The sequence below is a fragment of the Chenopodium quinoa genome, unplaced genomic scaffold, assembly GCF_001683475.1.
Source record: "Chenopodium quinoa cultivar QQ74 unplaced genomic scaffold, ASM168347v1, whole genome shotgun sequence".
NCBI lineage: Eukaryota > Viridiplantae > Streptophyta > Magnoliopsida > Caryophyllales > Amaranthaceae > Chenopodium > Chenopodium quinoa.
In genome coordinates this window covers 4997-30852 of record NW_018742465.1, presented here as the reverse complement: position 1 = coordinate 30852, position 25856 = coordinate 4997, and the positions used below count along the sequence as shown (strand labels likewise).

The following is a 25856-nucleotide window of genomic DNA, read 5'->3' as shown; positions in this document are numbered from 1 at the left end:
TCTCTTGCATGGCCGTGATCCGGCCCCGTGGGACAGTGCAGTAGTAGGGGGTATTTTGCTCTCGGTAAGAGGCGGATGGCTCCGCCCAATTGTCCCCTTCTCAACTGCGTGAGAAAGCCTCGCCTCTTGTAGGCGACTGTTTTTCTCTTCTGTGTCCAGAGAAGCATGACCAGAAGAGCTAGACTCGGATTCGTCCTCTGACGAGTCCGAAGAGGACGACTCCTCCCCTCTCCCAGGAGAGAATGTAGACTTGTCAATTGTAAAATTGGAAGGGGTCACTATGACTCCTCCCTCAGAACTGTCGGCTTTCAAGCCGCTTTGGTTCACTTCCACATCTGGCGCCTGGTCAGATGTTTCACTAATCGGCACCCTGTGGGAGGAGCCGTCTGAGTTCGAAATCCTAGCAGTTCTTTTTGTTCTGGCCATCATGTTCTGCATAGACACAGAGACAGTCGGACTTTGTATAAAGGGCAAAGATGGGTCCGGAAAAGGGCAGGCGACACTCCTAGTCCTAGATTCAGCCGTCCCCGGTGACCGGCTGATCACTAACCTAGGTCGTGTCGTGTGCTTCCGTGGTGCCATTTCAAAAAAGAATAAAATAAAGAGAAAATTTAGAGTAAGAGAACCGATGATTACCTGAACGAGTGACGTTGATGGAGTTCTGAAAATCCTGTGCAGTCGGCTTGTCAGAGCAGGCGGTAGACAGAAAGGGTCCAAAATGTCAGAGCAAGTTCAGGGGTCCGAATGTTCTCTCAAGAAGTTCTCAAGTGTGAAAATGACTAAAGTCAACACTCCCTTATATAGGCGAAGTGAGAAGGCGAAGGGTCACCTCCAAAATTCAAAATTTGGGCGGGAGAATCTCTCGGCCTTTCGCCGAGTGACACCTGTAGCAGGCCGTCGCCTGTTACAGTGCGACACCTGACACAGGTAACACGTCACCAGTCACGTGCCACCTGTGAGGGGCAAATGATTAGGGGATTTTTCTCCCACCAATCGGAATGCGCCACGTGGGCCAATCAGGTCCTGCCAAGTGTCCCCCAGTTGGAACTGTCAGGGCTTGCCACGTGGCACACGCCTATTCGTCCACCCTGGACCTATTATGTCGTGACACGTGGCATCCTCCATGCCTAATGGAGAAACCGGCCACCTAGGCCCAACTTCCAAGGGAAGCCCAATCAGCCCAAGGTTAACCTAAACCTAGGATTGGCACGTTTCTCAAGGTTATAAATACCTCCCTTAAACCTCATTAAGGGGGATTACGCACATTAAACACTCTCACCTAGAGAGACCCAATCACTTTAATTTCCGCATTAATTACTCCTTAATCAAGTACTAACTTGACCGTCGGAGGCGGATCTCCAATCATTCGGAGCATCCGTTTGTTTTGCAGGTTCAGGCGTCCGGTTCCAGTCTCGGAATTGTAACTCTCCCGCAAGACATTAGAAAACCCCGAAACATTTTCCAATTCAAAACAGAACTTGGAAGAAGATTAATAAGGTAAGTAGCAGCCAACAAACAATCCCCCCAGAACTTATAAGGCAAACCAGCATGAAATCTCAAAGTTCTTGCAGTTTCTAGCAAATGTTTGTGCTTCCTCTCAACCCTACCATTCTGTTGTGGATTACCAGGAATGCTTTTCTGATGCACTATACCTTTCATACCAAACAAAGTTCTGCATTGTTCTTGTATTATCTCAGTCCTATTATCACTCCTAACTACCTTCACTTTTCTTTGAAACTGAGTATGAACATATTCAAGAAAAGCAACAATAGTTGGATAAACTTGTGTCTTTGACTGTAAAAGGTATGTCCAAGTAGTCCTAGTATGGTCATCTAGGATGGTCAAGAAATAAGTAGCACCAGACATAGAAGGCCTAGAGTACTGTCCCCATAAATCAAAGTGAACCAGATCAAAAGCATCACTAGCATGAGAAGAAGACAGAGAATATGGAAACTTATGATGTTTCCCCAACACACAAGCTTCACAGCTAAAATCACAAGTATTATTACCAATAGATGGAACTGTTACATGTTTCAAAGTATTAAAAGAAGCATGTCCTAACCTAGCATGAATAATCTCAGGACTAGGTTTTACAGAAGAAGTTATTGTATTATTCACTGAGACAGAACACAAATCTGAACTGCCAGTGTAAGGAAATGAAAAAGAAAAACTGTATAAGCCTGAGTACCTTGTACCACCAGCTACCACTTGTTTAGTTGCAAGGTCCTGAAAATAACAGGAATCTGACTCAAAAACTGCAACTAACTTGTTTTTATCAAGCAATCTTCCAACTGATAAAAAATTGTGCTTAAACTGTGGGATGTAAAAGACATTTTCCAGTGTGACAATCTGATTTAAACTAACATTTCCTACATGCTTGACCAAATTAACAGTTCCATCTGGTAAAGACACTTTAATTGGATTTTAAGTTGTTTTAAAGAAGCAAATAAAGCCAAATTAGAGGCCATGTGGTCTGTGGCTCCAGTATCAATAATCCAGGTAGTATGATCAAACATATGATTCAAACAATCAACATTAGAGGCAGAAGTTATACCAGCAAAATTGACTGCAGCAGAAAGAGGATTATCCTAAATTGAAGAATTTCCTGACCTCATCATCTTCAAAACTTCATGATACAAAGCTGAAGCCATAATAGGATCCACACTACCAGAAGGAACAGAACCACTTGAATCACCATACTCAGGTGCCTTTCCCAGTATTCCATCCCCTTCAGAAGAGATATTTGCAGCAAACCTTGAACCAGACTTATTCGAATTTGCTGAACTGACTTTGTCCTTGTTCCACCAGTCAGGAAATCCATTCAGCTGAAAAACACTGATCAATTGAATGTCCTTTCTTCTTACAGTTATTACAAGCAACATCACTCCTTTGTTTCTTGAAATCCTTCTTAAAATTCTTAAACACGGGCTGGGAAAAGTCTTAGCAACATGCAAAGCACTTAATTCAGGAATGTTAACCTTGACATCATTGAGCTTATTCTGCTGTTCCACCTGCTGCAAGGTGTGATAAGCTTTGTGCACATGAGGTAAAGGATCAGCACTCAACATATTAGTGATCACTAGATCATAAGATCTGTTTAAACCAGATAATAACTGCATCAACTTATTACGTTGATCAGTCTCAAGAATCTTCTTAAGCATTCCACATGTAAAATTCTTCATTACACCACAAGTACAATCAGGAAAACCCTCAAGAATCTGTAATTGATCCAAATTGCCTTCAATCTACCAAAATACTCAGCAATTGAAGAATTATCTTGCTGAATAGAAGTAAGAGATCGATGCAACTCAAACAATTGAGGAGCAGTAGTATGACCAAAGCGCTCAACAAGTTCATTCCACAATTGAGAAGACGAATTAACAAACATAAAACTCTCAGCAAGATTTTTATCCATTGAATTCAACAACCAGGACATAACCATATAATCATTCCTAATCCATTTCTTCCTATCAACAGAACTTTCAGCAGGAATAGGAAGTGATCCATTAACAAATTGCAACTTATTCCTAGCGATTTAACGCCATTTTCACAGTTCGACTCCAATTCAAGAAGTTAGAACCAGTAAGAATATGATTACCTAATTGCATGCCTGGATGATCGCCATTGCTTAGGTAATAAGGATCGTTGAAATTGATTCCAGAAGACATCTGAGTACTCGGAACAGCATCACCAGAAGCACTTCCCATCGCAACAAACAACACTCAATTTCTTCGCCAAAAAACAGAGGATTAAGAGGAGAAATACGTGAATTCAAACGAATTCAAGAAGAAAAATCAAAATTGAAGAAAATCAAGATGAAATGAGAAAGAATTCTTCAAGAAAAACAGAAGAATCAAGAACGATACCATGAACAAACTGCAAGTATTTGCAGATGAAACCCAGAAAATCTGGAATTAAGCTAGAAGAGAGAGAGAGAATTTGAGAGGAAATTAGAGAGAGAAAGTTAGGTAGAATTCATTAATGAGGAATTATGATCTTACAACAATATTCCAGCTCACGAAACTATAAATAGCAAATATATCACACATACAAAATGTGTGACTAAACAACATCCTATTATGCCAATAACAGAATTGTAACTAACTAAAATATCTACAAGATATTTACAGCAAGCTATTCTAACAGGTTTACATGATATAATAAACTTTAAAATAAGATGAGTAGTTTTTAGAAGTGTAATTTAGTGGGCCATGTGCTTTAAATAAGGGATATAGTATAGTTTTTTCCCTAAAGTAATAACTTTCCTTTTATAGTGTGTTGCAAGTATTGTGACATTTTCTTTTTAAGGAAGTGTTGCAAGCTAAGTAAAAGAAAACGGAGAAAGTATATGACCACACACATCATATATATAAGGTTTTCGTGACGAGGGTTTTCCAATTTTTTCTTTTTTCTTACTATTATAATATATATATAAATATATATTCTACAATTGGAGATTTGTTGCATAAGTTATAGTAGATTGATGAAGATGATACATTGCATACGCGGATCATACCATTCATACACACATTCATTGCGCACTCTTAATTAAGTAGATGCGCGCGCCCTACCGGCTGCTGATCTGATCATGCTTTGAGGAGATGGGCCTCGATGTCTCGGGTGACTTCAATACAATGGTCCATTACTTTTGTAAGGAAGTTTCCTTCCTTGTGCATCTTCTCGAACTCAAATCGTCCAATTGACCGCACTTATTTGATCCTTTGGAATTACTTCTAGAATCACAATGAAGCTCTTAAACTCATTTAGAAGATCTCCTTCTAAGGTTTTGAATCTCACTAATTTGTTCTTTTCACCAATTGCTTCCACAAGCACCTTTGCAACATGCTTCTTACCATATGTACATATTTAATGTATATTAAGTTTAAAGGGAAATTCTCACTGGTAACCACTAACTTTTATTTTTTCTCAGTGGTAAATTGTAAAACTTTTGATTATTAATGGTAATCACCAATTAATAATACTAAACAAATGATAACATTAATGATGATAAAACATCATTAAGCAATTAACTATGGTTAATCTTGGGTTAAGTTACAATAGATTTACGTTAATTCCCTTGAAATTATTTAAAAAAAACAAAAAAAATTCCAAACCCCTTCCATCCACCAGCCAACCGCCAGCTCCCCTCCTTTGCCGACACTCAGCTTGGCTCGGCTGACAGTGTCTCGACACCTTCCCCTACCGGAGACTCCACCACCGACATCTGAATCCCAAAACGAGCACCCTCCCCCTGTTCTCGACCCACCCTCTTTCTCCTCTCATCACCACCAAAACCGCCTCTCAGGGACGCCGAAATTAGCCACTTTCCTTGCTCGATTCCCTCTGAAATCCTTCCCCGATTCCCTTTCTTTCCCCGATTCCATCTCCTTCATCGATTCCCTCACTTTCCCCCGATTTTTGGTTGAAATTTCAATGGTTTTGGGGTGAAATTATCAGCTATTCGAATCGTTATTTGCATAATTGAGGGTATTTTAGGGGATTTTGGGTCGATTTTGCTCGAAAAGAGGGGTTATGGATTAGATTTGCTCGAATATGGGGGGGTTAAGGCTTACATTTGCTAAAAAATGAGGTGCTTATGCTTAGATTTGCCCTAGAATAGGGGGTTTTTGGCTTGGTTTTGCCGTTGAATTTGCTGGGGTTTGCTGTGTTGGTCGTCCAGAGGTGGGGCAGGCTCGACGCTGATCGATAGAGGGAGGAGGTGGCTGGTGGCTAGATGAGTGGGGGGAGGAGGTCCGTTGGGGCGGGGGATGCGGCGACTGGTGGCCGGAGGTGTAGCGGGGAGGAGGAAAGATTAAGGAAGAAGAAAGGTTTTCAAAAATAAGATGAAGAAAGAATTGGTTAGGGGGTAATTGTATCTTTTTGCATCTAATATCTAAACCATGGTTAAGGAATTAATAAATTGCTTAAGTTAAATTACCATTTGCTTAATAATATTAATTGGTGATTACCATTAATAATCAAAAGTTTCAGACTTTACCACTGAGAAAAAATAAAAGTTGGAGGTTACCAGAGAGAATTTCCCAAGTTTAAATTGTCTCAATTTTCGTCAATAAAAAAAAAGTTTAAATGTGTCAATATTCTAAAGTGAAGGGGGTTATTCATTAATTATTTTGTCACGTGTCAAATATTTATTAATGAGATTATATGTACTTGTTAATTGAGCCCTTTCCCTAAATAATGTTGGGAAATTATCTAATTCCCAAATTATAGCTACTCTTTTTTTAATTCCCGTCGTACCGTCCACGTCACCGGTTCAGTGGGAATTTTTTTAAAAAAACGGATTTTTTAGAAAACCGCTACTTCAGTTAGCGGTGTGCTACTAAAAACCGCTACTTCAAGTAGCGATTTACTTATTAGAAACCGCTACTTCAAGTAGTGGTTTGTATTTACTAATTAAGTTTTTAATAAAATCACTTTCTCCCCTTCCCTTGTAAAGTAATTCAGCAGAATCATCCAAAAAGAAAAAAAAATAAAAATTCGAACGACACTCCTCAAGTAGCCTTCAAACGCAGCAATCCCTTGTGCTGGAAGTCGTTTTCGCCACCATCGACGCCTTCCTACAGTTGTTTGCTGACAATGATTGCTGTGAGAATATAACCAGAAACGAGGATATATATATATCAAAGGATTTGTGATTGCCGACACCGATTGCACGCCAAATTGCAACCAATTATCAAGGGTTTATGGAACTTGGGATACAACTATTCAAGTACTTGAAGGTTTAATTTTGACTGATTTACAGATATTTTGTTTTTAAAGAGAAACTTACAAAACAAACCATAAACCGCTACTTGAAGTAGCGGTTTTAATTTTATAAACCGCTACTTCAAGTAGCGGTGTTTTGAGGAAAACTGCTACTTGAAGTAGCGGTTTATTCTCATAACACCGCTACTTGAAGTTGCGGTTTGTTGCTGGACCGAGAAAAAAAAAACCGGTTTGTTTTCCTTAGCTGACGTGGACGGTATAGTGGGAATTAAAAAAAGAATAGCTATAATTTGGGAATTAGATAATTTCCCAACATTATTTAGGGAAAGGGCTCTTGTTAATTGAATTTATTTATTCATTTTTTTTATTGTAACTAATTAAAATGGTATTTTTTTTTATATACTCTGATCCGTCCATTCAAATCCGAATTATTTTATAGTATTCCACATTGATATTTTATATTATTAGTTATCAATTTTAACCTCCATTAAAAATGCCAAAAAATCAAATAATCATTGGTACAAATTTCGTGTGTTCCTTCATAAATACTACGGAGTTGTTTGGTTGACAACATAAAATGAGGGAAGTGGAAATTCATGGGATTTGAGAAATTGAGGAGTTGTTTGGTTGACACCAAAAGGCAAAAATGGGGGAAGTGAAAATTCATGGGAATTTCAACTTCCTACAAAACAAGGGAAGTAAATTACCTAGCCCCCCCTAGGTCAATCAAAATTCATGGGATTTCTAAATTCCCACATTCCCAACCAAACAAATTTAGGAAATTTCTAGGAATTTCTTGAGGGAAATAACTTCCCATGAAATGTAATTTCTTATGGGAATTTAATTCCCATGTCAACCAAACAAGCCCTACGTGTATATGAAGCAAATGCACAACCTACTTCAAAGAATGACAGTATATTATATACATCTTCAACAAATAAAAAAACTAGGGAGTAAATTAGTCTATGAAGAAGATAACTAGCAAGGTCCATATAATTGTTAAAACGACACATACCGAAGGTATAATTTTAGAGAATAATAGAGCCAGGCTTGCCTAGTTCACCACGATGCACATCACAACCATGAATTTTTGAGGGTGTTATGTTGGAGACATGATATGGTGTAGCTTGCTACTAAATAGTTCATGAAATATATCACCGTGACATTTTACATTTACTTCAACTTCTATTTTCCTTTTTAAGCCCATTTTCAAATGCTCACTAACTAATAAACGGACCTGGGCCACACCCATCATAACTGTCCACTTTATATGACTAAGAAAGTAAGAAGGTTTCACCTCAAAATCATATGGCAAATTGGTAATAAGGGGAGTAACCCTTAGCCTTATTAAGTGGACACAACTTTCTTATTTCTTCAATGTGAGATACACATCCCAATACAAACTCTCACTTATAAACTCAATTAATATAGGACAACACACCACTCACATGTGACCTGAGTTTTCTCATGGGCTAAACACTAACTTTAGAGTATAGTATGTACTCCGTATATGTTTTTATTGAGTACGTAAATTGTTTGTGTAATAAGTTGCCAATTTATAGATGCATTGATTATAGTTCTAGACGGAAGAAGATTTATACTAACTTTTTTCCATTTTAAGCAAGAGCCACATGTTACTCACATAGTCATCACATCCTAATTTTGTTTATTCTAAAATTACCTAAGTGTTTAAGGGAAATTTTATGTTGTTGTATATGCAAAAAATATACAAACTATGGAAAAATATTTTATTGAAATAAAGATAGTTCATGAACCGAAACCACTACATTGTCTCTATGGTTTGGATTATGTATATTAGATCCTCAATTATAGAATTAACGATGAATAATGTACATTAGGACGTGATTCATGTGATACTACTTACTGTATCAAGTGTCATGTGATCCATCATGCCTTTTTATTTAGGGATTTTTTAATTTCTTTTTCTTTAGTGGTTGAATAGTTAGAACTTGTTATAAGGGTCTTCTACTTATTGCAACAATTTATTTCACACTACTTATTTTTTTTAAAATCAGACTATTGATATATTAGGATCCGGTTATAAAATTTTTAATTTCGATTAATCAAATCAATACAAATTGGAACGTATCAATTTAAAAAATGTTTATGTCAAGAATTGAACTCGAGTTCATTAGAAAATGGATAAGATTTCATACCATCTTTGTTATCTAAGGGCCTGTTCTCATTGACTGAACTCAGCTGAACTGAACTGAACTGAGTTGAACTAAACTGAACTGAAATAAATATTTTATAAGAGAAGGAAATTAGGAGCTGAACTGAACTGAACTGAGCTGAGCTGAACTGAACTGAACTGAATTTCAACGTAAGAGAACAAACCCTAATACTTTGTTTATTTATTCTTCTTGAATATAGTTAATGTATGAAATGAGATTTTTGTTTTATACAAATTATTTTCTTAATCTAAATCTATAATAAAAGTACTTAATATTATTATAATACAAGAAAACTACAATTGGAAGTAAAAAATATTTAACGTATAGATCCGGGGTATCGTCCGGACTAAACACTAGTTTGATTCATAAATTATTGATATTATTTTTTAAAAAAAAATGGTTGGAAATTTATAATAATAATAATAATTAAAAAAAACACACGCCATAATAATATATTGTCATTTTTATATATTAGTACAAGACGCCAATACATATACCGCAATGTTTTTTTTTTCTTTTTTTTTTTTTTTTTTTACCGCGATGCTACTTGAATATCTTAAGTTTTGGTGCACATTTCTACTGGTTGCTGATATTATTGGGTTCGGGTCACCCATTTTGTTGGACCGCACGCACACTACACATCACATTGCTATGCTATTGTACGCTTTGAAGCTAGTCTCTGCACGGATTTTTTTTTTTTTTTTTTTTTTTTGGAGCACCTTTTCAAAAACCTCATACTAATAAAGGTGTACACTAACTACTTATAAAGAGTTCTTCACTTAATTTTTCCATGTGAGACTTGGGATGAATAACCCCAACAGATACATGGACTGCAAATCATATATGTGATGATATCCTTAATGGTTAATTAAACAATAGTAACAAAGGTTATTCAAGACTAATATCAACTTATCAAGGCTAGTATAAAACTAGGAGAGAATATCCGGGATAAATTAATTAAGGATAGTATGAATATCATGTATGATATCAGCATGCTATGATCAATGATCGGCCTTGACTTGATCAATTCTATCAGCAGGTCGGCCAAGTGCCGATATGATACGATGGAATAATATATAGTGGAAGCTTAAAGCGATAATTGGTAGCTTTGTTTTGTTTTTGAAAGAAAGATACATGAATGAAGCACTTGCACGCTAATTGCATATTAATTTTTATTGTAGTCATATTTCAAACGACCGCTATAAAAAATATTTTTTTTATTAGGTTTGGAAATTATTTTATTTTAATTTTGGTAATTAATTTTTTTATTGTTTATTCCTAGGTTTATTTGTAAAGATACCACCAACCAAAGAAATCTTGACTCCTTATTGTCTAATGTCTATACACAAAAAGGTTAGTCTATTCTTTAATATAGGTAATGATAAAAAGACAATGAGCGAAAGTGAGAGAAGGGAGAAAAACTTTTCTACCGAAGAGGCTGACCAAATGAAGAGATCCAATAAGAAATTCAAACGTACGCCGGAATCGTCTCCCATAGGGAATTGTGATTATCAGGATAGGCCAATTGATACTGAGATGCATCAATTGGAGGGTCAAGGCGAAGAAGTGGCGGCGCCGTTACAGCCGCAACCAAGGGTTTCTTACTCCCATCTGGCTAGGAGTAATAATGAATTGGACATCCAATTTCAGAATTACGGAAATATGGTAGAGGATTGGGAATCGGAGGATGACATTCCCCTTGAGTGCGAATCTGATGATGATTCGTGCCCCAATTTCCTCCTGTCAAAGGAGGAAAAACAGAGGCTTTGAAAACCTTGGAAAAATGCGTTGATTATCAAACTTTTTGACAAGCGTATGAGCTATGAGGTCTTTATTAAGAGACTAAGGCTAAAATGGTGTTTGAAGGGACATATCTCCCTTACAGATGTGGGATTCGCCTACTATATAGTGCGATTCACAAACATGGAGGATTACAATTTTGTATTAACTCAAGGACCTTGGATCATCGGAGATAGTTATTTAACAATTCACAAATGGGTTCCAAACTTTATTGCGGATGAAGCTCCAATTAAATTCCTAACGGCATGGGTGAGGATTCCTCAGTTATCTGTGGAATATTTTGATAAGACATTCCTTCATCGAATTGGATCAAGGATAGGTAAATTTATCAGTATTGATAAAAATACTGAGTCCATGAGTCGTGGTCAATTTGTCAGATTCAGTATTGAAGTTGATCTTTCTAAACCTTTGTTATCAAAGTTTAGATTAAATGGTAGAGTATATATGGAAGATTCAATATGAAGGATTGAAACTTACTTGCTTTAGATGTGGTAAACTTGGCCACAAAGATAATGAATGCCCTGTCCATGTCACTAGAGAAGAAAATTGTGAGAAAGTTGTCAGAACTGAGGAAGCCATACCTTCCCAAGCTCCAAGGGTGAGGCCTAAAGAATGCGTTCAATTTGGATCATGGTCTCATGGATGTTGGTGCAACGGACAACTCGCAAGTTTAATTCAAAATCGAAAGTGGATAATTCTAAGAAACCTCAACCTGAGGTAAGAAATAAAGATGGAACTGGTACATCCAAGAATGCTATGAAACAAAAAACTGGGCATAGCCTACATGTGGCAGGAGCTAAGATGAATACAGACAATGATCAAAGGTCCAAAGCTATTGCTAATCAAGCTGGTAATTCAGGATCAAGATTCAACATTTTGAATCAGGATCAGGACAGTGAACATGTCCTAGAGATGGAGCAAGATCAAGGATCAGTGGCTAGTATTGCGGAAATTATGGTAAGAAACAATACGGTGGAAAATAAGGAAAAGGAAATCAAATCTTTGAATTCGGAGGGTAGCAAGCTGCTAAAAGGGGCAATTAATTTGAGTGATATGAGCAATCATGGTGAAAATGAAATTCCTTTGGAAACTAATTTCCATAATGCGATGGAAGTAGATGAAGATATTGTACCAACAGTGAATTTGGGAAGTTCAATGGAAGAAATAAGCAACTTTCCTCCAAACGCAGAGCCTGGCCTAATCAAAGGGAAGAACTTTTTATTGGCAAGGATCAACTTTTGAATAAGATTGCTCATTCGAAAGATTTCCAATATAAGGATACTAGGAGAAATAAGGAAAATATTGATCCTAGTATCTCAAATGATAAAGGAATTAGCAATAGTATTCTTCCAGTACGTGCCCCGAATATTCAAAGTCCAATTGCAGTGCAAGAGTATAGTGTAGCCTCCCAAACCCCTGCGGCATTGAGAAACCGCACTGTGAACTTGGGTGAACATGAATCCTTTGCATCCCCCGATCACTTTGGTTACCAAAATTCCACCGGAGTATTCAGCCCTGGTGGATTATCTAATGGACGGACCAACCCTTACCATAGTTCATCCAATAGCGAACAAAGCTCTTCTCCAATTGAGCACGTTCCTGCCACCAGCTCACAATCCGCCAGACATGCTAGTGACATTGGCGATCCCAATGGAAATAGCAGGCCCAATGAAAGCTTTGAGCAAAGCGTTCGTGATCCTAATGCCTAATGTTCCTTTGCACGTTTCTGACAAATACCCAAATTTTCCGATGTTTAATATGTCATTAAAGATAATGATATGGAATGTTCAAGGAATTGGGAACAAATTAGCTGTTTTGAGAGAGCTAATTAGGATCAATGACCCCTCTATCTTAGCACTGGTCGAAACTCATATTAGTGGAGAGCAGGCGCAAAAGATATGTGACAGGATTGGCTTCTCAGGCCAATTTCGCGTTGAGGCTCAGGGTTTCAGTGGAGGAATTTGGCTTTTCTTGAGACAAGAGTTGATAGAAGTCACAGTACTAGACAATCAATCTCAACACATTACAGTTGAAATAAAAAAAGAAGGAAGAGGAACCATGGATGTTCTCGGCAATTTATGCGAGTCCAGATTCAACAACTAGACATGAGCTTTGGAGACAATTGGAAAATATTGGTCGAGCTTACAATGGACCGTGGATGCTAGCGGTTGATTTCAATGATACAATGAGCATGGCGGAGAGACTGGGAAAAGGTGGTTCAGAGATGGAAAGAAGGTGCAAAGAGTTCTCGGATTGGGTTAATAACAATCAGCTTATTGAACTCGGTTTTTCAGGCCTTGAATTTACTTGGTGTCGAGGCCTATCTCAAGCAACTTTTAAAGCTGCTCGCCTAGACAGAGCTTTGGTGAATGATGAGTGGAGACTTTGCTTCCCGGAAGGAGTTGTTTGTAATTTGACCAAGTTGACTTCTGATCATTGTCCATTGCTCATTAATACCAATGGTTTTGCGCCTATCCCAACAGCCCTTAAACCTTTTAGGTTTCAAGCTGCGTGGATCAAACATGAGAAATTCGAGGAATTTGTGTCTACCTCTTGGGATCATAATTGTCCAAGAGATGTTGCATACCATGAGACGGAAACAAGGGAGAGTGGGCTATATGGCAGTGAAGATTGACTTCGAAAAAGCGTATGATAGGCTTAGATGGTCATTCATTCGAGAATCCTTGATGGAGCTTAGACTTCCTCAAAACATGGTTGAATTAGTAATGATGTGCATTAGTTCGACCAAGATGAGCATTTTGTGGAATAGTGAACCGACTTAATATTTCACTCCATCTCGAGGAATTCGCCAAGGAGACCCTTTATCTCCATATATATATGTGCTATGTATGGAAAGATTGGCTCATCTTATTGATAGAGAATGTCGCTTGGGGGCGTGGAAACCGACTCGGGCTAGCATTGGTGGACCGGCCATTTCAAATTTAGCCTTTGTCGACGATCTAATCCTTTTCTGTGAAGCTAGCATGGATCAAGCAGTTCTTATGAAAAAATGCCTTAATGAGTTTTGTGGAGCTTCGGGCAGTAATGTTAGTGTGGATAAAAGTCGGGTGTACTTTTCCCACAATACTAACATTAATATTAGAGATGCTATTTGCAATGAATTGGGAATGGTGGCTACGGAAGATTTTGGAAAGTATTTAGGCGTCCCTACTATTAATGGCCGAGTCACAAAAGATAATTATCAATTTTTAATTGATAAGATTAACTCGAAGCTAGCAGGTTGGAAAAGCAAGACCTTATCTCTTGCGGGAAGGGCCACATTGATACAATCCTCACTCTCTTCTATCCCTTATTATACCATGCAAACCACCAGGATTCCTAAAGGGATTTGTGACAGAATTGATGCTAAGTCACGAGCTTTCTTGTGGGGCAGTACAAAAGAGAAAAAAAGAATGCATCTTGTTTCCTGGAAAACCATAAACAGGCAAAAAAAAGGATGGTGGATTGGGAATTCAGAGTATGCGTCAGGTGAATGCTGCTTTCCTTTCAAAATTAGGTTGGAGAGTCCTAGCAGAACCCCATTCTTTGTGGTCTCAAGTGATTCGGCAGAAATACTGCAAAGGGAGATGTGATGTGGAGATGTTTACCCACAAGAGTGATTCATCAAACGCTTGGAGAGGTATGGTTGATAACATTGATGTGTTAAAGCGCGGGATTGATATAGCAGTGGGTAATGGTCGATCAACTTCATTCTGGAATCAGAGGTGGGCTACAGATACTCCCTTGATAGAATTAACTACTCCTCATCCTCCTAGCTTCTCCTTGAATTATACGGTTAGGGAGATGTGGGATGTGAGTAGAGGCTGGTTAACTGAACATTTTGCTGATTATCTTCCAGCGGAGGTTTTGATGAAAATTCATTCCCATGAGTTAATTGAGGATGAGGAGGCTGTTGACAGTATTTATTGGAACGGATCATCCTCGGGTGGTTTTACTATCCAATCAGCTTTACAAATCATTAAGAGGGAGAATAATCAACCTGAAGGTCAAGACATCAAGTGGGAGAAAATCTGGAAACTCCGAGTGCCTCAAAGAATAAGATTCTTTTTATGGTTGGCTGCTCATGATAGATTAATGACAAATTCGAACAGATTCTTACGACATCTTACCCCTGACCCGAGGTGCTATGTTTGTGGGTATGTGGAAGAGAACACGAGTCACATACTTAGAGATTGCCTTGCAGCCAAAGTCATTCGGAGAAAGCTTGGAAGGGGGTCTGATTTGCGTTGGCAAACTGATGATTGTAGCAATTGGCTAATAGAAAATTTGAAAGACAGGAGGGAGGCAGAGTTAGATGGTTGGCCGGTTTTGTTTGCCACCACTTGTTGGTGGTTATGGAGGTGGAGGAATGAAAGGTGTTTCGAGAGAGAGTCAGCTATTCCTCTTGACCAAGTCAGTTTCATCTATGCTAGAGTTGGGGATATTAATAGAGCTTTCAAGTCTAATTTGCTGCAGGATCTCCCTAAGAAACGCAAGAGGACAGAGATGCTAATTAGGTGGAACTTCCCTCGAGAAGGATGGGTTAGATTGAACACGGATGGAGCATCTAAGGGTAACCCGGGTCCAGCTGGGGTAGGAGGGCTGATCAGAGGCCACAGGGGAGAGCTTCACCAAATGTTTGCTATGAATTGTGGCATCTGCTCGAGTACTAAAGCTGAACTTCTGGCAGTTATGAGAGGCATGGCATTGGCTTGGAATGCAGGGCACCGGAAAATTCAGATTACTGTTGATTCCGAGACAATTGTTCGTGTTGAGCAATTAGGTTTTGATGATTATAAACTAATGATGATTATCTATCTAACGTGTATGTTAAGTTGTGCATAGAAAAAGCAAATTATGCTTGGAACAGGATACAAGGAACCTGAGTAATGACAGGTATATATGTAAGGAACTTGAGCAATATAGGATAAGCAATAGAGGAACAAGAACAACGATAAGTGTTATGGTTGATAAGCATGATGATGGCTAAGGGACCATGAAGGTAACTATGTAAACATGTGTTTACATATGTTAGCTTCATAAGGTAAGTATCCTATACATATATAGGTTATGTATGTGTAGGAGTCTTTTAATTTAGTTTAGTTTTCTTTATTGTTTTTATAAATAAAAAACTAACCTTCTGTTTTACTTTGTTATTCTCAGAAGTTTGCTCAGTTCGTCATCATCAAAAAGGGACAACTTGTTGATCCTTATGAGGTTTTGATGATGATGTTAAGAATTGAGCAAACTTCCATTTAATAAGGATTTTCTAGTGTTGTGATGTTTGCAGGTTCAGTAAGCGTTGAGGGCTGAAGTAGGAATTGAAACAGAGGAACTTTAGAGGATCCATGAGGATACAAGTAAATTTAGAAGAAGAGTTCCAGAAATGGAACTTCCAGAAGTTTCTTAACAGGAACTTCAAAACGGGTTGTAACGACCTGGTTTCGGTGTAATGCTGGGGAAAACCCTAAGATCCAGAATATATCAAGACTACAGGATTCCAGAACAAGAGTTTCAGAGAAGCAACATGAAGACAGAGAAATAGAAGTATATTGCTCTAGGATTCATGTAAGTATGTTGGACATAAAAGTCGGTCTGGAACAAGTCTATATAGAACCAAGGTGAATTCCAAACAGTCAATGAAATTAGAGTAACTGACTTGTCAGGAACTCAGAGACTGTCAGAGTTCAGGAACCTAATAGGAACTTAAGTATGAACGTCGTTAAAAGTCGGTTTTAATGATATATATATTTACCTTATACGTGCATATCTTTTAGGGATTTGGTTTTACTGAATAAAGATATTTATCTTCTAATAAATCCCTTTTGGAAAAAGATAAGATTGTTTAAAAAGTATTTTAAACAAAAAGATAAGTTTTGAATAAAATCTGATTTTATGCTAAGTTTATCTTATTATTATTGACAGTTTTTATTCTTAACAAAAAGATATATTTTCGGAAAACTGATTTTTAGAAAATATCTTTTAAACTTATCTTTTCAGAAAATCTATCTTTTTCAAGATGAAATGAATAATTCGAGTGTACTATAAATATGCTCATATGCATTCATTCAAAGTTGAGGCTGACGAAGTGTAGTGGTCGTGCTTAATGGTTTTATCCTTCACCACGAAGCTAAGTCAGTCCTCCTGGTCAAAGTTCCTATCAGGTTTTTGGTTACAGTACGTCTAGTGAGTTCCAGACAGATCTTGAGTGTTCAACATATTAGTTTTATCTCTTTATTCATAGATATGTATTTAGGGATATTCGATGAGATCTTGTAATGGGAAAAAGGGTTTTGAGTGTTTTGTATTTTGGGGTGAGATTGTGAATTCTCTTAAATTCACGCTTGTGTATGAGTTTGAAATCTGGTAAAATTCGAGTGGTAGCTGTGAGTGCACAGTGAGTGAAAGGAACCTGAGAAGTGTCTTGGGTCACCTAGGAAGTTTCCTGGGTAAAGGGAGAAAAAGGGTCCTGAGAAGTGTCTTAGGTCTGGTAGGAAGTGTCCTATCATAGAGTCAAGTGTCCGTGGCGGAACTTGCAAAGCAAAGGTCTGTGTAATAGGTTGTACTAGGAGAGTTGCCTATTATAGTGGAATTTGTTTATAAGTCCCAATAGGGCCGAGGTTTTACTTCCAGTTAGGCACTGGATGGTTTCCTCGTAAAACTTGCTTTGTGCTTTAAGTTCCTTTACGTTTTGTTTTTAATTTCCGCATAAGTTTCGCGATTGGAACCTACTACCATTCACCCCCCCTCTTGTAGTAGTTCATCTAAAATAACAATTGGTATCAGAGCAGGTGCTCTTGATAAACCGGGTAACCCCGAGGAGCAAGTTCCAGGCTAGGATGGATATCTACAAGGAATGCAGTGAATGGAACTCAACCCTAGAACGTTCCGAATACCACGTGAAGACCAAAGTCTGCTTGTGAAGCAGATGTGATTCAAAGATGAACATCTTTGAGGTAAGTGTCTCGTCTTTGAAGTCTTGATTATATGCATGACATTATGTGTACAAGTTCCTTGTAGTATTTCTAGTTAAATTTTGGATTTTGTTTTGAAAGTTTGCAAATCAATTTTGTGTAACCTCAAATTTGATTTATAGAGTGAAAAGTATTTGTCAGATTTACAAATTGATTTATTTTTAAAGAATCGGTTTACTGGAAATAGTTCAAGGAACGTATTATGTAGAATTATGCATATTTGGTCTCTTGGAACCTGGATTATCCCTGTATGGAAACTTAATTCTTTGGGCAAGGTAATGAACGTATATTTTGAATATTTTCCAAAGAATGACCTTATCATGTGTATGTGTTTTTCTGAATATTTATTATGTAGACACATGATGTTTATTGTTAGTAAAGATAGTTGGTTTAACCGTAGTTGTTTTAATTATGGATTATTAATGTCTATTACTAACATGAAAGTACCCAATATAAATTGGGTAACCAAAGCCAAAAGATGACTGATTTTGCAGGCTAAGTGAGTGGAGACAACTTATTAATAATGATGAACTTTGGTTGTTTGTATATAAGCAATTATGTGCAAATTCCTCTCACTAGAAAGCCTTTATAAGAGGTTTGTAGTAGGTGAATCGACAACATGAATAAGTGTGTAAGTTGCCTATACATCTCTCTGTAAATATTGGTCATGTTCTTTTGGTATGTATTAATCCTTCACAAATTCCAATTGAAATTCAATTCCCTAATCTTATGAAGGTTATTTGTGAATGGATGAAAAGAGAAGTTGTTTGGATGTTTATAATGTATATCATGACAAACTAACTTCTCTTCTAGCTTTGTGCAAGTTATTAATCATTGTTTTGTAGGTTTGTCCATTGAGACAAATTGGTGCGTAAAAGTTTGTTCCATTAGGAGCTCAGTGCTTAAATTGGTTGGAACTTGGTGAACTTGGAATGATAAAACGAATTAGGGATACAGGAATAACAAAGCTTCTATATCAAGGTGCTATAGGAGTTAGCGTATACGTTCCTGTAAAGATTCTTGTTCAAGTTCCAGTTAAGTTCTTATTTGGAACAAAGCATTAATTCCTGTAGCAGACTCTTATGAAGGATAATGAGTTAAGATGATTATCTTTGACTGCGTGTTGGAGATTCATCATTTTGTTGATGGAACGACATCTAAAAGGGAGTATTCTTACAGGAACTTTATGTTTTAACACTTTTATGCTTTAGGTTTTATCTACCTCTTTTGACTAACCTACTGACATTTTAAAGGCACAAAGGAATCTCTTGGGTTGTGAACTTTCAGGTTATATCTTTTGAATGATAATATGAGGGACTTTGACAAGGTGTTGAAGAATTTGAGATTAAATCAACACGTTCCTCTACCCAAGATACAACGGTCTAAAGGACCAGAAGGACATGTTCCAACTTTATGTCAAAAGGAACATGGAAGAGTTGAAGGTTTATAATAGGAGGGAACTTGCATTATCTCGACAGCGAGGATCCAAAAGAGATGATGATAGCCAAATCAAGGTATCTCTTGCTATAAACCTGCAATGGAAGAACTTTGACTTATAATACTAACACGAAAGGTAAAATTTCTACATAACAGGAAGTTAGTAAGTCAAGTTCCTATCCCATTGTGAATATTTTTCTTGTCAAGTTTTTAATGCACATTCTGGTTTTCAATTGCTTGTAACTCTAGTTGTTTTATGGCTTCAAAATGACATCATCAATAAAGAGTGGAAATGTCACATATGAAGGGAGTCAAAAAGGGAACACATCATTTGTGGATCTCAAGGTGATTCCTAACAACAACCTGACATTTCTAGGTTTTATTGAAGATGAGATACCTCTATGCTTCAAACTGTGAACATGTTAATCTTTTCATGCTTGATAAACCTAGTAGGAACTCGATAATAGGTATATGTACATGTAAGTTCCAAACAGGTTAAGATCGAGAAGCATGAGAATGAAACACATGTTACATTCTCTTTCAACATCAGGTAGATGGTAAGCAACACTAATCCATTGGATCTTAGTGATATGGATATGTTTACCATGTGATATGTAGAGACTAATTGAAAGAGATGTCTTGTTTATAAGTAATGAAAGCAAATGAATACTTGGTTTCTTTTCTTAATAGAAGAGATGATGAACTGTTTATTGAAAGTCTTTTCTATCACAGGGTATGTGGCTAAGTATTCATCACTTATGAGATTATAGATCTAACAATGGAACCTAGTTCCAGTCATGTTTAGTGTTTGTTGCAGGAACACAGGATTGTCAACAAGTTTCCAATTTTGAATCATGAAAGACAAGAAGAGAACAAAATTATATACTAATGGTCTTTTCAGGTTCTTTAGAATAGTTTTCAATGTCTCTGGCTACATCATCAACACTGAAGCAATAGATCTTTGATGAACAAGACACCCTATGTTCTACTTAGGGATGTTTGATGATAGAAGTACCAAGGCGATTTATCCATAAACGCCTAGACTAGTAAAACATATAGAGTTGACACTATCATGTTTAATGCGCCATAAGTGAACATATTTTGAGACTAACAGGTTTGTTCCCATCAAACAGGTTATAAAGATGAACTCACAAGTTACTGTAGAACTAACTGAGTTCCTAGTAAAGAAATATGTCACTAAGAATAACAGCAAGGGATAGCTACATATGTTGAGGAACTTTTAGATGTTAAGTTCCAACTCATGCAGCAAAGTTCAATGAACTCAATATAAGAAAGCAAGTTCCAACGAAGTTCCAGAGCTGAGATAATATTTGTTCTGACCAGCAATATCTCAACAAACTATGGAACTAAAGTGTCTTATATGCATATGTAACCAAGGCCGAGCCTCACGACATTGAAGGATTTGAGGATGTAGCTTGAAGATTAGATGTGCAACAGGAACTCGATGAGCTTAAAAGGAAGAAGGTGTGTATTACATTCTAAACCTATTCTAGAACACCTAAAAAGGGTCGGAGATCAAAAAGGGTGTTCTGGAAAAAGCTTGTTGAGTAAGGCACGTGAATGGAACAAAGCTAGGTTGGTTCTTAAAGGAAACAACCAATACAAAGGTATGTATTGTTTTTAAGGAACTTATTGCTCGTGTAGCTAGACTTGAAGGTAATTGAACATTATTTTATCTTGTTGTTTATATGGGATTAGAGTTGTACCACATGGATGTCTTGGATGTCTTTTGTATAACATTTTGTTATAGATGTCTATGTGGAACATACTCTAGGATAGATTGCTATCCAAGTTCCTTCTTGAAAATTGAGCTTTAAAATTATCAATTTTTGTTTTCAAGATGGATTGAGTTATTAGTTGTACTTACTTACATTAATTATATTTTTGGTACAACTAACGAGACATTGTGCATTGATTTTTGCTAATCTATGATAAGAAAATATATTTTTAAGCATTAACCACTGACAATGGAACTTGTGTTAGAAGTGGAAGTTCATATTAGATTCGAAATCATCAAGGAACAGAATAACCACTTCAAGAACTCCAAGGTAAGCCATCATATCAACCTATGTATTAATAGTTACATCTTTATTGATATGAGACTATATAAGATATAAGTTCCTTTCACATGTCGGCATTAGATGAATTGGATTGATATATCTTTGGTATGGATGCAATATGTGAATTTGTGAATTGATTCTCTTATGGTTGTGTCTTGACTTATCATATTCTTGTTTATTGCTTAATGGAACAAGACTCGATGAAATATAACATGAGTATAAAGTATTTTTCCCTTAAGTTATGTCAAGTTGGGGTTCCTATGCATGTTAAACATAAAGTAAAGAATGTGCGCTTATTGTTTATGTGTCACACTTAGTTCTTGTGTTGTAAAAGACATACTCACTTGCCTAATAGTATTAGAGGTCTCTTAATAGAACTATGGGTGCTGTCAAACACGAAGTTCCTAAGTTGCCAAAGGAACAATGGAAGAAACTTTGGTGGAACAAGACAGGTAAGTTCCCAGACCGTTTGTAACTCACTTGTTTAGATTTCAGAGGGAACTAACCTATCTTTTAGTCAACTTTCAAGCATCCACACCATATATCTTCGATCGCAACATTATTCTACAACTCTAAGTTGTGTGTCTGTGTTGCATATACTCTAATTGTCTTATATTTAGAAAATTGAAGATTCTTATTCACCCAATTCAATTTCCTCTTTCCGTTCACACACTTTTACTTCTTATTCTTAATTCCCATGTGCTCTAAGTTTGTTGATCATCTTTTTATGATTTTTAATGATTTGATGAAACATAAAAAATGGTGATTATATGTTGAGGAGGAAGTTGAAGATAAAGGAAGAAGAATGGTAAGGGACTCAGGGGGAATAAGGTAGGAACCAAGAAATCAAAATGGTTCAGATCTGGTTGTGGAACTCAAGTGTATGAGTGAGTAATATCTTCATTGATTTAAAATGTGTTATTCCAGGAAAGCATGCAAAATTTGTATAATGACACCCTTTAAAAAAAAAAAAATAAAAAAAAAAAAGAGAAAGAAAAGGAAAAAGGGTGATCAAATATTTAATTTCCTGGGTATCTATATATGAAGAATGTTGACTATGTTGATGTCGTGTACTCGTATACTTGGTGAGCTAGTGAAGGAACAATAATAAACGACGAAGGAACTTGATTATGATGAAACTGAAATCTATTTAAGTTCCAGTATGGAGAATGTTCCTCAAAGAAGTTGGTGGTTAAGGTAAGGGAACTTGGTTATCAATTGGCAAGATGAATATGTGTTGTGTTCAATAGGAGATTCAAGAGTTTGAGATAAAGTACAATGTGGCGGTTCTCATCTCAAAAGGTTTAAACGAAGAGCACAAATTCCACTTCACGTTCCCTCTACTTATTTTGTTCCATATGCTTCTTTATATATCCTTTAAGCTTGCGCTTTAATTGGTCTATTCATGCAATCCATTTCTAACTTTTTAGCTCTGATCTTTACTTGAATTTTAACTTCTTATTTGTCAAGTTCAATTAAGGGTTTTGAAGTTGGGCCTTTGGATTGTGAGTTGGAAGTTAGTGTGGAAATGGTATCCGTGTTTGAAAAGTGAGTACCTTGAGGCTTTTAGGAACAACAAGTGTTTAACTAGTATATACTTACTTATTATATGGTGGTAGGTGTGACATATGACTTTAAGTGCATATAATTTACGAAAAACAAACGTGTGGAACAATACCCTTGTTGATAATGACAAAAGGGGGAAGAATATGTATGATGCTTATGGTATGCAGTAATTAAGTCTAAAGTTATTACATCATGATTGTTGAAAGTATTTATATATTGATAAATGATGTGTATTGCTAAGTTCCTAACTATTAAGTTCTTGTGTATGTTCTTAACTTGTTTAAATGTTATTTCCTTGAAAAACTAAGGGGGAATAAATGTACAACGATTATCCTTTAATATGTGATGAGCATCAATAGTTTGTCATCATCAAAAAGGGGGAAATTGTTGAGCAATTAGGTTTTGATGATTATAAACTAATGATGATTATCTATCTAACGTGTATGTTAAGTTGTGCATAGAAAAAGCAAATTATGCTTGGAACAGGATACAAGGAACCTGAGTAATGACAGGTATATATGTAAGGAACTTGAGCAATATAGGATAAGCAATAGAGGAACAAGAACAACGATAAGTGTTATGGTTGATAAGCATGATGATGGCTAAGGGACCATGAAGGTAACTATGTAAACATGTGTTTACATATGTTAGCTTCATAAGGTAAGTATCCTATACATATATAGGTTATGTATGTGTAGGAGTCTTTTAATTTAGTTTAGTTTTCTTTATTGTTTTTATAAATAAAAAAACTAACCTTCTGTTTTACTTTGTTATTCTCAGAAGTTTGCTCAGTTCGTCATCATCAAAAAGGGACAACTTGTTGATCCTTATGAGGTTTTGATGATGATGTTAAGAATTGAGCAAACTTCCATTTAATAAGGATTTTCTAGTGTTGTGATGTTTGCAGGTTCAGTAAGCGTTGAGGGCTGAAGTAGGAATTGAAACAGAGGAACTTTAGAGGATCCATGAGGATACAAGTAAATTTAGAAGAAGAGTTCCAGAAATGGAACTTCCAGAAGTTTCTTAACAGGAACTTCAAAACGGGTTGTAACGACCTGGTTTCGGTGTAATGCTGGGGAAAACCCTAAGATCCAGAATATATCAAGACTACAGGATTCCAGAACAAGAGTTTCAGAGAAGCAACATGAAGACAGAGAAATAGAAGTATATTGCTCTAGGATTCATGTAAGTATGTTGGACATAAAAGTCGGTCTGGAACAAGTCTATATAGAACCAAGGTGAATTCCAAACAGTCAATGAAATTAGAGTAACTGACTTGTCAGGAACTCAGAGACTGTCAGAGTTCAGGAACCTAATAGGAACTTAAGTATGAACGTCGTTAAAAGTCGGTTTTAATGATATATATATTTACCTTATACGTGCATATCTTTTAGGGATTTGGTTTTACTGAATAAAGATATTTATCTTCTAATAAATCCCTTTTGGAAAAAGATAAGATTGTTTAAAAAGTATTTTAAACAAAAAAGATAAGTTTTGAATAAAATCTGATTTTATGCTAAGTTTATCTTATTATTATTGACAGTTTTTATTCTTAACAAAAAGATATATTTTCGGAAAACTGATTTTTAGAAAATATCTTTTAAACTTATCTTTTCAGAAAATCTATCTTTTTCAAGATGAAATGAATAATTCGAGTGTACTATAAATATGCTCATATGCATTCATTCAAAGTTGAGGCTGACGAAGTGTAGTGGTCGTGCTTAATGGTTTTATCCTTCACCACGAAGCTAAGTCAGTCCTCCTGGTCAAAGTTCCTATCAGGTTTTTGGTTACAGTACGTCTAGTGAGTTCCAGACAGATCTTGAGTGTTCAACATATTAGTTTTATCTCTTTATTCATAGATATGTATTTAGGGATATTCGATGAGATCTTGTAATGGGAAAAAGGGTTTTGAGTGTTTTGTATTTTGGGGTGAGATTGTGAATTCTCTTAAATTCACGCTTGTGTATGAGTTTGAAATCTGGTAAAATTCGAGTGGTAGCTGTGAGTGCACAGTGAGTGAAAGGAACCTGAGAAGTGTCTTGGTCACCTAGGAAGTTTCCTGGGTAAAGGGAGAAAAAGGGTCCTGAGAAGTGTCTTAGGTCTGGTAGGAAGTGTCCTATCATAGAGTCAAGTGTCCGTGGCGGAACTTGCAAAGCAAAGGTCTGTGTAATAGGTTGTACTAGGAGAGTTGCCTATTATAGTGGAATTTGTTTATAAGTCCCAATAGGGCCGAGGTTTTACTTCCAGTTAGGCACTGGATGGTTTCCTCGTAAAACTTGCTTTGTGCTTTAAGTTCCTTTACGTTTTGTTTTTAATTTCCGCATAAGTTTCGAGATTGGAACCTACTACCATTCACCCCCCCTCTTGTAGTAGTTCATCTAAAATAACAATTGGTATCAGAGCAGGTGCTCTTGATAAACCGGGTAACCCCGAGGAGCAAGTTCCAGGCTAGGATGGATATCTACAAGGAATGCAGTGAATGGAACTCAACCCTAGAACGTTCCGAATACCACGTGAAGACCAAAGTCTGCTTGTGAAGCAGATGTGATTCAAAGATGAACATCTTTGAGGTAAGTGTCTCGTCTTTGAAGTCTTGATTATATGCATGACATTATGTGTACAAGTTCCTTGTAGTATTTCTAGTTAAATTTTGGATTTTGTTTTGAAAGTTTGCAAATCAATTTTGTGTAACCTCAAATTTGATTTATAGAGTGAAAAGTATTTGTCAGATTTACAAATTGATTTATTTTTAAAGAATCGGTTTACTGGAAATAGTTCAAGGAACGTATTATGTAGAATTATGCATATTTGGTCTCTTGGAACCTGGATTATCCCTGTATGGAAACTTAATTCTTTGGGCAAGGTAATGAACGTATATTTTGAATATTTTCCAAAGAATGACCTTATCATGTGTATGTGTTTTTCTGAATATTTATTATGTAGACACATGATGTTTATTGTTAGTAAAGATAGTTGGTTTAACCGTAGTTGTTTTAATTATGGATTATTAATGTCTATTACTAACATGAAAGTACCCAATATAAATTGGGTAACCAAAGCCAAAAGATGACTGA

At 36.5% G+C, this 25856-nt stretch overlaps 1 protein-coding gene and 1 pseudogene across 1 annotated transcript; one reads left to right on the top strand and one right to left on the bottom strand.

The window, feature by feature from the left end:
• Positions 1-4295: 4295 nt before the first annotated feature.
• LOC110719017 lies at positions 4296-7968 on the bottom strand (annotated as a pseudogene).
• A 4938-nt stretch (positions 7969-12906) lies between these two features.
• LOC110719016 lies at positions 12907-13356 on the top strand. Its single transcript, XM_021897933.1, has one exon. The coding sequence runs from the start codon at positions 12907-12909 to the stop codon at positions 13354-13356; it is 450 nt and encodes a 149-aa protein (XP_021753625.1).
• The last annotated feature ends 12500 nt before the right edge of the window (positions 13357-25856 follow it).